Source organism: Lepisosteus platostomus, chromosome 11 (genome assembly GCF_059453375.1).
Source record: "Lepisosteus platostomus isolate fLepPlt1 chromosome 11, fLepPlt1.hap1, whole genome shotgun sequence".
NCBI lineage: Eukaryota > Metazoa > Chordata > Actinopteri > Semionotiformes > Lepisosteidae > Lepisosteus > Lepisosteus platostomus.
The window spans coordinates 30,367,376-30,384,283 of record NC_142621.1 but is presented as its reverse complement, the minus strand read 5'-3'; the positions used below and the strand labels follow the sequence as shown (position 1 = coordinate 30,384,283).

The following is a 16,908-nucleotide window of genomic DNA, read 5'->3' as shown; positions in this document are numbered from 1 at the left end:
TGCAGGGTCTCCTCGTTGGTGCTGATATGCACCTGGGACTGGAAGGAGCTCTGAGACAGACTTCTGCTTCTCTCTTCATACAGAGAGATGGCTGGGAGTAGCACCCTGGAAATAGACACCACCACCCATGCCACTATACTCTCCGACAGGTCATTAAGCTCAACCATTGTTATCTGGTTTGAAACAAGAAAAGAAAGGGAAATTAGCATTCTTTTATTCACTGCCCTTTAATTTACAGGCTTGATGTGATATGCCCCAGTAGGATGTCAGGCATAAGTATCACTACAGCTATAATATGCTAATATTCAGGTTGATCACAGTCTAGTGAGTTCATGCAGTTATTAAAAATACTGTACAGGTAAATAGAAATGCTAGTGGAGGCCTCCATTTTTACTCCACCTATGAGCTGGAGAGCTCTGCGTTAATGTCCCAGAGTCCCCTGCATGGACAGATAATCATCTGTCATCATCCTCTGTCACTCAAAGGACTGAACCTTTGTCAATACTCAATCATGGCCAATGATCAAATCATTCTCATGTGTGGTAGTCTCTTTCTATATATGAACATGTGTATCCTGAATTATCCTATTGTTAGAAATTGTTTGTATCCTGACTTATAGCCTCCCATAAAAACATCCACCAGCTTCTGTAGTTAACATGTCTAAACTATTCTCACTCCTTCTCATTAGCAAAACTCTCCAGTTTAATGGTTAGTGCACTCCTTTATTCGGGTGGACCACACTTCCCAGGGATGGGGAGGTAACACAGGAGAATCGTGTATACATAAACAAGAAGAAAACAACCCTGCTACAGCCAGCTGAAGCTTTAACTGCCACTGCAGTGTACCTGCAGACCTTTAAAGATAGTTATTTAACATCTACATCTGAACCACTCTGCCACACCATCTTTGTTCCCTTTTATGAATCCCAGACATGAGCAATGCTCCCATTTGAATTCTTCACTGGTTCCAGAAAGTGGCAGCATCCACATTCTAATAACAAACGTGGCCCCAGCTCAACTGGCAACTAATGGAACAATGTGACAATGTGCTAGAAATCAGTTCTATAGTTAAGTCCAGTACAAAATGAAATGAATCCTTGTGCATGAAAAGAACTGTAAAAAGCTTACTGTGCCACATAGGCTGTCTTCAACGATCTTTATTTCCCTAAAAAATAAATTATTCTTATTAATATTAATCCTGTACATACTTGTGTAGAACATTTTGAAAATAATAACTAGTCTTATCCACACACAGCACACACATAGGAAAGACACATATTCACACACTCGGGAATTGTATTAGACACTCTGCTTTCAAAGAAGTATAGTTAATATTACTAGTTTTGTATACATAATCATTCTCAAACACAGCCTAGAGCCCACACTATGCTTTTCCCCTCTGCAGGTGTTCACTAGAGTAAAGACAAGCACAGCTTACCCATCAGACAGCTGCCTAAAGAGATAAGTGCTGGAGGATGAATTGGTTGACATCTCTCCAAAGAAGTTGGATGGAATATTATCTGTACGAAGGCAAAAGAAAAGAATTTCACTCAGATTATATTTACGAATATATATAAGAAAACTTACAAATGAGAAGAAGCCATATAGCGCATCTAGTCTGATTAGTTGCTGTTAGCTGACTAATCTGAGGATCTCAACCATCCATTTCATGAAAGAAGTCAGTGTACTTCAGCAACAACTTTGCTGGATGGCTTTTTACATACTCCTACAACCCACTGTGTAAAGAACTGCCTTCTAATCTAAGTTTTAAATGTGCTTCTAAGAAATTTCCTCTTGTGTCGTCTGGTTTGTGTTTAATTGTGTAATCTGCTGTGTGTTCACTGCTGATGCTGACGTCCATAAGATTATGTTTGCTACTGCCTTTGAGAATTTTGAAAGCATAAGTCAGTTCTCTTCCTTGTCTATTCTGTAAGCTACAGTATTTTAAAATTCTGCATTTATACTTTATTATTGTAAGCATTCAAGTACCAAAAACAACTCAGGAGGATTCTCGGCCTTAATTTCATAAATGGACTATAGATCTCAGGGATCCAATTGTCAATCAGCTACCTCACTAGTGTAAATTGCCAAATTTTTAAAAACCAAGACAGATGGGTGTCTACAATTATTGTATGTAAATTCTTGAATCATGCTTCTGTATATATTCAATTATAAAATATTTTTTAAACTAAATACACAAAATAAAATTGCTGGGATATATTTTTTCTAACCTGCAGAAATTGTAGAGATGTCCTCCTTGATCACTGATCTGTTGTCTTTATCATTCTTCTGTGACTTTTCTGTGAAATAGAGGACTCACAATGTTAGAATGACCTGACTTAATCACATTATTTCAGACAGTAAAATGTTCTTCTAACAAACAGTAATGTAAGGCAAAATAAGTAATTCGAGAATCGTTAAGAATACTGCAAAATACAGAATATATTCTGGATAAGTAATAACAATTTAAATGATAGTAAATGATGCCATGATGCCTCTTAATGCAATATCAATATACAGTACAACAGCTACAGTTCAAGCTTTGGAAAATGTTCATTTTAAAAACGGTTTGGTCAGTTTAGTTGATGTGACATTGCCAAGTGACTTGAAAATACAGAAGTTACTCTCACCTCATAATTACCAGTGTTGCATTTTGCCGTTGATTTGAAATAAATGCACCACCATATTTAAATCTCATTTAGACTTGTAACATTAAAATAGTTTTCTACAATTTACCTACAGTACTAGTGGATGGAAACAAAACCTTACCCTGTTTTTCTGCATCAAATATTTCATTTAAATATTCTTTTTTAACAGTATCGTGCTTTCCTCTCAAATTGTCCATCCTCTCCTGCAACTTGTCCTTTAGATTGTCCTCTAGGATAATCTAGAAATGACAATCAGGTTTTTTTTTTATGAAGGTGGTGTTTTGTATCTTCCCTTTTAAAACATTCCTGTGGTCAGGCTAGAGTGCGCTGATTAAATAAAACACCAGATGAAGCTCTTTAATGTCTGATTGCTGGCTCACCTGTAAGTCTGCTGGCACTTTGAGATCTCACTGAGAAAAAGAGGCTTTTTATATGGGTAAAATGTTATTGTCTCTGCACACCTATAGTGCATTTTGATTAGTGTCTGCAAGACTGGGTAGAGTTTTCCTAAATCTAAAATGTATTTGATATTACATTAACATTATGATTCTAGTGGGTCTTCTGTGGGAAAGATTCAGAAAGGTTAAATAGGACTTAATACGATCATAAAATATGAATCAAGAATCAAGAACTGAACTCATTATGCTGTAAGGTTTTTGATTTAACCAAAGAACATCTTCAAGGAAACTAAAATAAATTCTGATGGAAAAAGTTTCAGATTCAGAGAACAAATCCCCGTTTCTATGGTCTACAACATCTACCCAAACAATCATGTAGTTCTTCATGCAGCAAGTGCAGAAAATTAGAAGACACAAATGTAGGCACACCATGAGGATTCCCAGTTGAAGAATTATGGTACATTATGGGACAGGGGGCAGTAAAGTTTCAAATTCCCCCCCCCCCCCCCCAGAATACAACTGAAACCCTGACACATCCCTGACAAGAACCTCAAGCGACCGACCTCCCTTCGACCTGTGCTGTGCTGTACCTCTCTTTGTTTTTGAGATTTGGGGGTCTTCTTGCTCTGGACCGGTTGTGGGGTCTCTGAGAATTCTCCCTTCATGCTTATCAGGTGTGCCCTCTCCGTGCCCTTCCACTGCTTCCAGGTCAGCTGTGGAAAGAGACGCGCAGCAGAAGTCATCTTTCTCTTTCTAGAGTTTGTTCCATAGAGCCCATTTGCTGGATAGTTCTGTTATTTACAGTATGAAGAACCAAGAAGGAGACATTTCCGTAAGATGACAACATTATGCTGGCAGGTTTGTAGGCCAGAAGAGGACAGCCACAAACTAGAATTTAAGGAAAAGGCTTGGAACACAAGTCAGGGGGTTTCATTCAGCATCAGATTACACATACTGTTGAAATGTTCTTCATGTTAAAGAACTTTTAGTGAAAGGAAACTTTCTGTGGGAAATACAGGCTATCTCCTACCTTAAGCCACCATAAAAGGGTGCGTAGTTTTAAGCATGGCTAGACAGAATTAATGTACTTGGAAAGATCACTCAATTTAAAAAAGAAATGGTTATTTTGTACATGTGATGTGAAATAAAACTATTTTGGTATCTAATAACTATTATATTTATAAGACTATTATTCTGTGATTAGACAGACATGTCTTCTGTGTTACCTGAGCCTGAGAGCAGGTTCCAGGGCTGCAGGCCTGTGTCTGAGCAGACAAAATCTTTCCCATCTCAAGAGCATCAAAGGCTCTCCAGTCCAGGACGTCAATCATCTTAACAACATAAGTTTCTTTTAACTACTCACCTCTATTGGTCTCTTGACCTGCAGGACTTTCAGATTCTGGGTTGGTCTGTTGCCCTTTTGTGGAAGTTCAGGCAGGAACCTTCACACAGCAACAGCAAAGAAAGCACTGAGTATAAGATAACTAATGAAAAAGAACTTCCATTAACTAAAATCAAAGTCGTGAGTGTGTTACGTTTGAGGAAAGAAACAAGGACACATTGTAACACATCTCTGAACTAAAGCTACAGCTGGCATACAAAACGCAGTCATTACATTTAAAAAGGAGACACATCTTGCTTTGAGAACATTAAAAAGGTGACAAATGAGAGGAGTCCATTTGGCCAATCTAGCCTGTAACTAATCAATCCAGTCCTCATCCAGAGGCCAGGGTGCCTGCTTCAACAACATGAAACTAATCCAGGGTAGAACCAACAGTAGCTACACTGTTGATATTCATGATGCTTTCAGCATTGGAACAAGATAATCTACGTTAAACAAAAATGTAGCATAAGAAACGCCTACCACAAATTAATCTTAATAATCTTAACTTATGGAATGAAATAAAAGTATGAATTCCTTAAAATTCCATTAAAAAACTGAATGGTTTTTCAGCAGAAAGGTTAAGCAGCAGTGACCTGCACAAGAGGGATGTTAGCATATTATTACCTGTCTTTCCCAGTCATTTCCTGGGCCAAGAATCCTTTGGAGCCCCTTTCCTGGACCATTTTCCTTAAGTGGTAGATGGCGATATCTCTGGAAATCGGACTCTGGACCAAAAGCCTTGGAAATGATGTCATTTTGGATCTCTGAAACACAACAAATACTTCACTGCACTTTGGTACTTTCTTCATTTACAAATTCCCCTTAAGATACTGATGGCAAAATGGACATTTATGGTTGCAGTAATATGCCTCACATATCATAGAGAGCTAAAAACCTCCCAGCTATGCATGCGACCTTGTTCCAGTCTACAAAAGGAGACAGAACCAGAGCCACAAAAAGACAGACTGTCGAAATTTATACAGAACACTAAACCTCCCTACCGGGAAATCCATCTATAATCAGCAGCTTTAAAAACAATAACATTTCTATTGCTATTAGCAAGGCAGTCGTAAATAAAGAGCAAAAACATAATTTAGCATCATATATAGCAGTATTAAATAGAACTGTGTTTTGTATAAATAATATCACCAACTCTTTAAATTGTCTTAAATGTTTCTGCTGTAAGGTAGGTAAAAACAAAAATGCAGTCAAATGCTGGACATTTTGTTATTTTCTATAAAGACCTGAATTATGAAGATCGCAGCCAAATGCTGAATGAAAATATAGAAAATGTGTTCATATTTGGTCCGGTATAATAACAGAGAGCTCTGGTTTTCATTGTCAAAAACAGGTGAATACCTGTAAAAACAACCTGTTCGCTCAGAGGGCTGTAACTCATGTCTGAACACCAGTTCATCTGCTAAAGGCCTGTGTCTACTGCACTGTATATACAGGGATTCAAGCAATCAGTAAGCTGTGATGCAACTAAATTTTGTAAAGCCTACTCCAAACGTCAAAAGCACCATAAAAGATGCTTGTTTTATTACTTCACTTATTGGTAAAATACTGTTTATTCGATTTCATATCTTCAACTATACACAAGTTACCTTCCCTGGCTTACTGTGTAAGAGCTCAAGACTAATTAACAACTTTTGATCAACTTTCTGTGTATGTAAGCTAAATAGCCCATGTTTCCATCATTTGACTAACGGATAAACATGTCACCAAGGCTGCAGCAAGCTACTGTAGCAATCTTGATATGCACTTTGCTAGCTACAGTACCTTATAATTACATGAACAACTGTTGATAAAATAAGCTAATTGTATTTTATCTGATTGTAGTTCATATCTCTAAAAAGCAACAAGAGTAATCCTTTCGGTAGGCAAGTGTTTTGGCATGCATCCATTTTTTCTAATAGGTAGGCTAGGGTTTTTCAGACATGTCGTTTTCTATTTATTCACCTCTGATTCACACCCTAGTAAAAGCTGGCTGATAACGTTTTTTAAGCCAGGTACTCTGAGCATTTGTGGTATTGCTTTCTCTCACTGAGCAGACAACAAAGAAAACGTGGTTCTGACACACTCTGAGGTGTGAAGAATAAGTCTCCCTAGGTCTGTCCTAAATCAATCTTCATTCATTGCTCTTTGTCCCTGTGAAACTGCCTCACTTGTTCCCTTCCACAGTCACTCCCAGCAGCCCCTGATTCAGACACACACTCCAGACTGTCTTACGTTCTCTAGATCACTGTTGAGCTCCTCTTTCCACTGAGTGTCCAGCTTGCCCCTGCGGCAGTCAGAGGAGCTCTGGTGGACATCAGGAAGTCTGAGGCGCCTCGACTCTGGCCGGTAGCCACTGGCCAGAGGGGGAATGACAACGGGGGGCAGCGGGTGCAGCTGAAAGGAAGAAGTTTTACCATTTTCAAGCTCTTTTTCACTGCCATGTTACTTAACACAGGTTTTCTCATGGAATTTGCCCTGATGTCTGACACTTGCAGATGACATTGGTGAATTCCATCAGAAGCATAAAAACCGGGTTTGAACAAGAGAAGGGTGTTTTGTTTAAATAAAAAGCAGCAAACTTAATAAAAGATCTCATCCAGCCATTTTCTGAAAGATGCTGGTGTATCAGCATCAATATGACTAAGCAGGCTAAGCTTGTTCCATACGCTCACAACCTTGTGTTTAAACTGTTTTTGAAAGACAATCCGAATTTTAACTGTTTGGATTACAGGGAGTCCCCGAAATACTGTACGTTAGGAACCAGGAAGTCACAACTTACTTCTAAGCAACATACGGTGTATAGGGGACGTTTTTCCTATAGACAATCTAAATATGGAAGATTAACTACGTAAAATGCCCAAGCGACTTAAAAACTGGGGTTTTGCTATAAAGAGTCGGGATAGGGATCATAAATTAGATTTCAGCGTGTATTTAATTGTACTTCAAGAAGCTAACCAAATATACGTGTACACATAGCATTTTTACACGAATCATTCACTTTTTTCTTGACTTACCAAGCATTTAAAACATCACATCAATTTAAGCGGTATTTTAAACAAACGTTTATTAACCAAACACTCGTTTGTGTGATCGTACCTTGAGAAGTGAGCGGGTTTTGCTTGATAATAAACCTTCAACAACGGTTGAACCCATCGTTACACGGATGTAAAAGAACATCTTAACGAAAGTAAACGAAAATAAGTCGGCCCTTACGAAAATTAAATATATGTCACATATTTTTTTAAATATATTCATACAAATAGGAATACATAATTTTACGACAACAAACTCCACAAGAGCGTGAACAGTTTTAGGGCGCGTGATCAAATAACGTCGCCTGCAGAAAGTTTAACGTTGAGCCTCGCGGCTTACTGTATAACGGTGAGCTGTAGTTTAAAATAACTGGCAAGACGTCTGCGGAAATTGTCTCAACACAATTTTTGAAAAGGTAGGTCTTCTTTAACTTGTCAACAGGCCTTTGAGCAAACTACTCCAGTAATGAATACGAACCCTACTTAAGATGTTCAGAAGACTTTTGATAAAGCTCCTCCTGAGAGGTAACGGACGTACTTGGATTAAATAAAAAGCTAATAAGCAGAGGGTACTGGTAAGAGGGGTGATCTCCCAGATAGAGGTCATGTAATAAAAGTGGTATTACAGATATGTGCATTGGGGGGAACTGGTCTTATTTTTTAGAAGACTTAAATACTGGTAGTCAAATCCAGTAGGTTACTTTTTATACAAATAGTTGTGGGATACTGTAAGAAGCCATCCAGCCAGGTTGTTGAATCTGATACCGTCTTCTTCCAAGAAACAGCTGGGTGAGGTGCTTGGAGGAATTAGCGAACTATTTTTTGTTGGTAGCATTTGTTAAGTTTTTTTTTGTCTTGGCTGCGGTAAAGGATCAATTTAATAAGGATGATGTAAATCTGTCTATACCGTTTTAAGGCATGGCTTTCCAAAAGCAAATAATGACCGTTATTTAGGTCTCATGAAAGAGAACAGTATAGCAGTGAACGGTGGTACATGACAGAGAATGTCATTCAGTACTTGAAGACGGAAATGAAGTTTAAAGGTATGCATTAAACACTTTAGCAGTTAAGATTACAGAAGAACATACAAACTCCACACAGATAGCTCCCCGGGTCTGGAAATGAGCCCATAGCTGCAGGGCCGTAGGGCAGCAATGCCAAACACTGTGCCATCTTGATGCCCACTTAAGATTATAATTAAACTTAAGTTTCTGTAGTTAATTGATGGCCATAAAATCCAATACAATACAAGAAACATAAGAGCAATGTCAGACAAACACAGCTCTAAACATGAGAACACAGCACTAGACATGTTGCCTGCCTGAAACTGATATAGACAAATGAGTTTAGTTGCAGTCTCCTGGGTATATTCTAACAAAATAAAAATCGCTTTTTTAAAAAGATGTTAAAAGCATTGATGTTAACATCAGTGGTTAACGAGAACTTAAATCAATATAAAATCGACATAAAAAGGATGTGGATTAGAGAATATGTATTTTCTAATTTACAATTACTTCTTGAAAATGTTGCCTGTTTTGTTCTGCACAGAACAGCTAACAGAAAGCTAGGGCTCATCATACTAATAACGTCATTTCAGATGTCATTTCAGACTTCTAAGATTTAGAAGTCAACAAAATAGGTGAGATTATTTTTAGAAGCTTTAATTTGTGTATTACACCAACCTCCAATATAAATACATTGCCGGCCATTTTAATACTTAACTTTTAACTGTACACGTAGCTGTTATATTCCTAAGATACTTAGTTTAATAGAGCAACATTATTATTTAGTATTGATGATGACGGCGATGGCAATTCTATTAATGAACTTACAGCTCCATAATAATCCTCTTTTTTCTTTTTCTTCTTTGAAGATGTAGTTCGTGGATCCATAGTAATAAGAATTACAGTCGTATATTACTTGGTGTTGTGTTTGCCTTCGTCTTCAAATGATTTTCACGGTAAATACCGCCGCTACCCATCAGCGGCGTGTTTATTACGTCACCGCTATGCAGTGCTGACGAATTTGTTTAACGTGTCCAGCGCGCTGCATCATTAAAATCCGTGTGGTCCCGTAAGGTGATGTAATGAGCCCAAGTACAAATCTGCCCTGGGATTCCCCCAGGGTCCCAACTCTTCCAGCTGTTCACTTAACACCCCACTGAAGATCACAGCTGTCAATGTTCCTTGACAACATCGACACATCGTTATTAATACGCGCTATTAACAGCCATGGCCCTGGTTAAAGACATAAGACGCTAGGAATATCCACAGGCCGGGCAAGAAATATTTTAAATATTTCAGTATTGCTTTACTAATTTTTCCATCAACTAGTCTTATATTGCAGCAAAGCGGGTATAATACCGCACAGGTGCACTCTTTGCAATCTCCATATGATCTAGCTAGCTGTGATGCTTGATTCCATTGGTAAACACCTGAGCATAAGTTACTTTTGAGTTCAAGAAGCGATGAGCACGGAATACGGTGCATCTGTACTGAAAAATTGAAATAAACCTGGCCAAAAACTAATAGGCTGATCAAAAACGAATTAAAATAAGCTCATTTCGAAAGCAGTCAAAAAGGTAAAAGGCATCGGTCTACTGTACACTTCAAAAGTCTTTCGGGAGACAGTAGCTGCGCTGGTTTGCACTGTATTCAGTATTGCTTTACTAATTTTTCCATCAACTAGTTTTATATTGCAGTAAAGCGGGTAGTTAATACTGCTCAGATGCACTCACTGCAATACAATATGAGCTACAGTAGCTAGCTGTGATGCTCGATTCCATTGGTAAAACACTCGCCCGTAAGTTACTTTTGAGTGTAAGCAGCAACGGGCACGTTAAAAAATGAAAATACACCTGGCCAAAAACGATATGCCGATCAAAAATGAACTAAAACAGCTCATTTCGAAAGCAGTCATAAAGTAAAAAGGCACCGGTCTGCTGTACACTTCAAAAGTCTTTCGGGAAGACAGCAGTTGCGCTGGTTTGCACTGTATTTCCAGTGTCCTTGCTGGGGGCGATGTCGGTCTGGTGTTGTACAGTATCAGCTCGCCTTCAACAGTTTTCAATTGTAAAGTAGCTTCGGTGACGCTTCGTTTTTCCCTCGTTTGCACAGGAAACGGTTTATTCTAGCTGAAACTAAATCTCTCACTTCTCAAGGCGTCTTTACTTGCTCGTGATAAATGTTTCTACATATTTATTTTATGCGTCTTTACAGTAAATGTTCTGGATGCTTAGCTGGTATTTGTAAATGCTATGGGCCAGGTATTGGGGCGTTTTAGTTCAATACTTTCCGACCTCTGCTTGTAGTTTTTTTGTAGAAAGTTTTTAATACTTAACAAAGGTATAATGTTAAAACAGATTATTGGTTAGGTGTTGTCGCGGGTGGCATGGGGTTCAGTCCCAGAGCTGGGCTGTTATCTGTGTGGAGTCTGTATGTTCACCCCTTGTTTGTGTGAGTTTCCTCTCCTCCCGTAGTCCAAACACATACCGGCAAGTTAACAGGATTCTGCGATAATTTGCACTGAAAATCGTTGCGAGTCAATTGCAACGAACCGGAAGCACGTATTAACCGGAGTTTAACCCGTAGCTTCGTGTTAAACTAGCGCGCTACCTTCAGACCAATTGTCCGCTTGAATTAGTCTGCAGCACCGTACTGTAACGCAACTGGGGCTCAGGGACCCAGCTCGGTGAGCCAAAGAGAGATCTCTTTACAACCCAATAGCTGTGGTCCTGCTATCACAGGGAAGGGCGGTGACGTCACCTGCTCTGGTACGCCGGCTCTTACACAGTGCCTGTCGGCCGTAAGCGTTACAGTACTAAACCTGTTCTCAATTGCAACGAACCCAAAGTAACAGCTGCTGCCCTCTAGATATGACTGAAGTCCGGCACTAGTTTAAACCATCTTTCATATGGTTTAAGCAACTTACTACCGTACTAAGCTGAACACTAGATCACATCAGAACTTTCTCGAATACAGTGTAAATAACATCGTCACTGATGAACTTACGCATCCGTAGCCTGAAAATTACTGTTATATTTAGGTAAAATTGTTTTTCAAACACACCGCAATTATTCATAATGAAGTTTATCAATACACGTGTTTGTTACTGAAAGTGTAATTTATTCACAATTAACTTGAATGTCTATATTTATTAGTAGCTGTATTACTACAGCTAATGCATGTACTGTACAGTAATGCCTTTAGTGTATGCAATAGTGAATTTTCAGATATCCTGGGGAGCGAAGAAAACTGAAATGAAAGAAATACATTTTTAAGCGGAGACGTGGTATCTCAGACGGCAATGTCGTCGGGCGTCTGGCTTCTGACTTTTGACCGGAAAGTTCTGGGTTCAATCCCAGGTAGGGGCAAGTAATGTAGTTCCTTCCATTGGGCTCCCAGGACCATTCAGACCGCTTTCCACATGAGTACCGGGGTAATAGGCCGGTCGGAGCGTGACAACATCACGTCCAGTGCCGGGTGGTCGAGAAACATGGTGCCCCCCCCTTCCCCGTGGGCCTTTATTGCCTGGAAAAAGGACCTACCAACTATTTTCAAACGGGGTGAAAGACTTCAATGTATTCTCTCACATCTGGGTGTTAATTAAATTGTTATATATTTTTTATTGTGATGGAAGTCTGCATTTGTGTTTCTTAGGAAAAAGAAGGGATACTGGGGCTTTGGGGGGTACGGAGAATAAGTTGTGCAGGCAAATGGAAGGGTACGTTAAAGAAAAAAAAATTATCGTCATGTTTTTAAAGGTGATTATTTAAAATTCAGAAAGCTCAAAAGGTCAGAGGAACAGGAATGAACTGAAATGACCTGAAAGATCTGTGGCAGTCGTCTCCAACTGGTTTGCGTTTTTAGCGCTGCAATTTATTTTTTTTGTTAGTAGACGCAATCTACTCTAATGAGTTAATTCTGTTTAAGAAATAAAATTGTCAACGCTATTGGACATTAGCTGGTGCTTTTCGTAACGATTTACTAACTCCGCTGTAAGGAATCTGCAGTACATGCTTTTCTCCAGTCATCGTTCCACATACTGTACATGTATAGTAACTTACTTATCTAACTACCTCAAAAGTAGAAGATCCACAAAAATAAAATAAAAAAACCTCTTAGATGGAGTGCAAAAACGTAGCCCCTAAAATTGTACAACACTTACATGTATATTCTTGCAGACACAAACGTTACTTCTACATAAAACCAAAATAGCGATGTGTTCAATTATTCCTCTGGAGGATCTCCATATGAATCTGGATCCTTTATCAATGGAAATAAAAGCACTTATAATACATGTTCAAACTCAAACCCGCGGCTGCTGTTCTCGTTTGACTCGTGACTAATTGCAATTGAGCATCGTATTAGTAGTTAGGTACGCTTATCTGGTATAATTGAACATAATTCTTAAATTAAAAATAACATTAAATTTAGGGAACGTATATACTTACATTAGCCAGAAAAAAATAATTAATGTGTAATTATATGTGTTCTGCTCGTTGTTTTTCGTTGCAAATTGAGCTCAAAGCTGGACATGATATCCACATCAGCACCTTATTAACTAGTCCCCAATTGAATACGCAGCTATGCGCTACATCCAAAATATCGTTGCAATTAACCCAGGGCGTCTGTGTTCGTCTCGTGTACCCCGCCTTGCACCCGCTGCTAGCCGGGACAGACTCCAGCTCCCCCGCGACCCTGAACTGGAAGAAGCGGTTAGAAAATTGACGAATGTTTTGATGCCCCTGGGAGTAATCACGTGTGGTAGTAATCGATATTTTCATAGGCAGGTCCCAGGACACCAGGCAAGTTACAAAGCAAGCGCTCTTCATAGTACTGTAAATGTAGGGTTCGTGCGATGGTGGTTAAACACTGCCTTTAAGTATGGGAACTGGATGGAGACGGATTTTCTTTTTCCATTTTATTGCTGAAGAATCACATTGACTCCTGTTGTAAATTATAGCCGAGTGTCCTTTCTGATCTCTCCCTTCTTCCTCGTAACGTTATCCCGTAACCAATCAGAAAACTCAGAACATTTTGTTAACATTCTGAAATAGACAATTCTACATAACTCAAAATATTTTAAACTGCTTAACTGAATAAAACAACAATAACAGGGCCTAAGCCTCAAGTATGAAAATATACAATAACGAGAACCAACATCTACCGATTTACCTATTCCTATGATAACTTAGTTTAACCGAGCAACATTATTATTTAATCATGATGATGACGGCGATGACAATTCTATGAATGAATTTACAGCTCCACGATCCTCCTCTTTCTTCTTTTTCTTCTTTCTAGATTCAGTTCGTGACTCAATTTTGATAAAAAGCTACAATCCCTTTCTATTTTGTGTTGTGTTTGCCTTCGTCTTCAAATTATTTTCGCGGCCCAGTAATGGGGCTACTGTTGCATTACAACAGAGCCGAGAAGTCGAATTTCTTTTGACTTGTCCAGCGCGCTATAATAAAGTGAAGCTGGCCTATTCAGATCTGTGTGACACTGTAAGACCATGTCATCAGTCCAGGTGTCATGTATGAACCTGCTCTGTAGAGTCTCTCAGGGTCCCAACTCTTCCAACGCACGACCCCTGTTAAGATCACAGCTGTCGGTGTTCCTTGACAGCATTGACAACCCTTAGTTTTTTATAATTCGCTATAACACGCACTAGTTACAGCTACGGCCCTGGTTAAAGACATAATGTTTAAACACATAAATTGCTAGGATTATACACAGGCCTGAAAATAATCTTAAATATTTCAGAATTGCTTTACTAATTTTTCCATCAACTAGTCTTATATTGCAGCAAAGTGGGTAGTTATTACTGTGTGCAGTCTTTGCAATGTCAATATAATCTACTGTAGCTAACTGTGATGCTTGATTCCATTGGCAAACACTTGAGCATAAGTTACTTTTGAGTGAAAGGAGTGATCAGCACAATATACAGTACATCTTTACTGAACAATTCAAATACACCTGGCCAAAAACTAATAGGCCAATCAGAAATGAACTAAAACAGCTCATTTCGAAAGCAGTCATAAAGGGAAAAGGCACCGGTGGGTCTACTGTACACTTCAAAAGTCTTTCGGGAAGACAGTAGTTGGGCTGGTTTAAACTGTATTTCCAGTGTCCTTGCTGGGGGCGATGTATCAGCTCGCCTTCAACAGTTTTGAATTGTAAAGCGTCTTTGGTGACACAGCGCTTTTCCCTTGTTTGAACAGGAAAAAGTTTATTCTAGTTGAAACTAAACCTCTCACTTCTCAAAGCTTCCTAATTTGAAACTTCTACCTAGACGTCTTCTGACAAATCGCTGTCTATTAATGGCGGCCAGATAAGCGTTATAGTTATATTAGTGAATTTATCAAATTTGAGTGTTTGTGTAGCAGTAACACTACAGCTTTACATAATAAAAAGGGTAAAGTTTATTCTGACTACACCACCTACTCTTCTAGAGGACTGTGACCTCTCATTTCCATAGTCTGGGTTACAAGGGTCTTTAACTGGGCGAGCAACCATGGTGTCAATGCCAGAGAGGGGATACGCCATTCAAAAACACATGATTTTGTTTTCCAGCAGTAAGATAGATAGATACTGTAAGACTTTATTAATCCCGTAGGGAAATTGAATTGTTACAGCAGTCCAGCCCAAGACAAGCAAAAACAGACATCAGAATAGTTGTAAAAACAAAAGACAACAAAATAAATCTAAAAAAATAAATACATCGGTGTGTGCAAAATGTGATGATCATAGTCACTGTAGAAATAATAAAATAATAAAAGTACTTACAGAAAAATCTGTATAGAAATAAGAAACTTACTAGCACACCAACCTGTAGAGATACTATAGAGATTTTTAACAATTCCCCGGTATAATTATTATAATATAAATTACCATATAGATAAAGAATGAACACAGGGATGAAGTAAGATACAGCCAATAGAGATTATAGTAAATCAAAAAGCTGAAATATTTATATTAAACAAGAAGTACTTTGCAGAATAAAAAGTGGGCATGAAATATTCATTAATCTTACCGACAAACTTACTCCAATAAAGCACAAAGCAGTCAACATGAGGACCCTTCTCCTGGACTCCAGCAATGCTCGACTGAAGTTTGTTAAGCAACTGTTTGTTAAGCTTGTCCCCTGGAAAGAAAACCAAAAGGTACTGTACAAGAAAATCTCTCATTTGCCCTGTGGCCACTATACGTCTTAAGGCGCTCTCTCCATAACATACTTAGCAAGTGATAGAAATCTCCACAGATTGAATCACACACTGTTTGTGCCTAGATGTTCATCAATTACCGTACACTCAATCTGTGACACTTGGGGTGTGGTTCTGACCTGGAACAGAGGGATAGGAAGAAAGTAAAAGAGAAAGGAAAGAAAAGATGGCACATCGCAACACCTGCCAATTATCATACGAAGCAGTCCTGCAAGTCACCATGCAGTTTGAATACAAGTTTCTGCATTGCTTATTCACATTACCTGTTAGTGTTCAAGTAATGAAAATATTCAATAGGATCATACAATGCCTTATAAAATGAGGCATACACATTTTTATGTATACAATATTTTATTCAAAACCCAAAAGGTCAAACGGAAGAATAATAAAGGTAAGATAGGTTACAATAAATGCCAGCAAAAACTAAAGAGATTTAATTGCATAAGTATTTAGAACTATGAACTCAGTATTTAGTGGAAGCACCTTTGGCAGCAATTATAGCCAAGAGCAAACAATTACTTTTTGGGTCTCTACCCACTTTGCTCATTGGTTTGGAGAAATTGGACGCAATTCTTCGTTGCAGATTTTCTCAAACTCTCTGAAGTTACTTGGGGATTGGTTATGCACAGCAGTCTTTCCACAGATTCTCAACAGGAGTAATGTCAGTAATGGTCCACTCATTCACTTCAAGACATTCACTTTCCTTCAATCTAGCTTTGGATCACTGTCCTAAAGAGGTGATTTTTGATTCCCAGTTTTTGGTAGAGCAGGTTTTACTCCATTACTTTGCTCCATCTATGTTCCCAGTCTTATTAGTCTATTGTTAGTTATTAGTCTTAATAGCAGCCATATCACCCTGCAACTCACAACTGGCAACCCACTGAAGCTCAGCAGGTGTTAGCCTGGTCAGTACCTGGATGGGAGACCTCCTGGGAAAAACTAAGGTTTCTGCTGGAAGAGGTGTTAGTGGGGCCAGCAGGGGGCGCTCACCCTGCAGTCCATGTGGGTCCTAATGCCCCAGTATAGTGACGGGGACACTCTACTGTAAAACAGGTGCCGTCATTCGAATGAGGTCCGAGGTCTTGACTCTCTGTGGTTAAAAATCACAGGGCGTTTCTCGAGACGAGTAGGGGTGTAACCCCAGCGTCCTGGCCAAATTTCCCATTGAACCTTACCAATCATGGCCTCCTAATAATCCCCCTCTATGAATTGGCTACATT

At 38.9% G+C, this 16,908-nt stretch overlaps 2 protein-coding genes across 2 annotated transcripts in view; both read right to left on the bottom strand.

Annotated features, from left to right (window-relative positions):
- Positions 1-16,908, bottom strand: part of LOC148652400 (uncharacterized) — a 71,798-nt gene that overhangs the window by 13,810 nt on the left and 41,080 nt on the right. The gene's annotated exons all lie outside the window — the stretch shown is intronic.
- Positions 1,406-7,763, bottom strand: LOC148652402 (uncharacterized). Its single transcript, XM_088599091.1, has 8 exons — positions 7,526-7,763; positions 6,662-6,823; positions 5,054-5,193; positions 4,409-4,487; positions 3,636-3,758; positions 2,769-2,886; positions 2,231-2,299; positions 1,406-1,519 (listed from the first exon to the last, which is right to left on the bottom strand). Exons 1-8 carry the CDS (start codon positions 7,682-7,684, stop codon positions 1,434-1,436), a joined length of 936 nt encoding a protein of 311 aa, XP_088455217.1. The 5' UTR covers positions 7,685-7,763; the 3' UTR covers positions 1,406-1,433.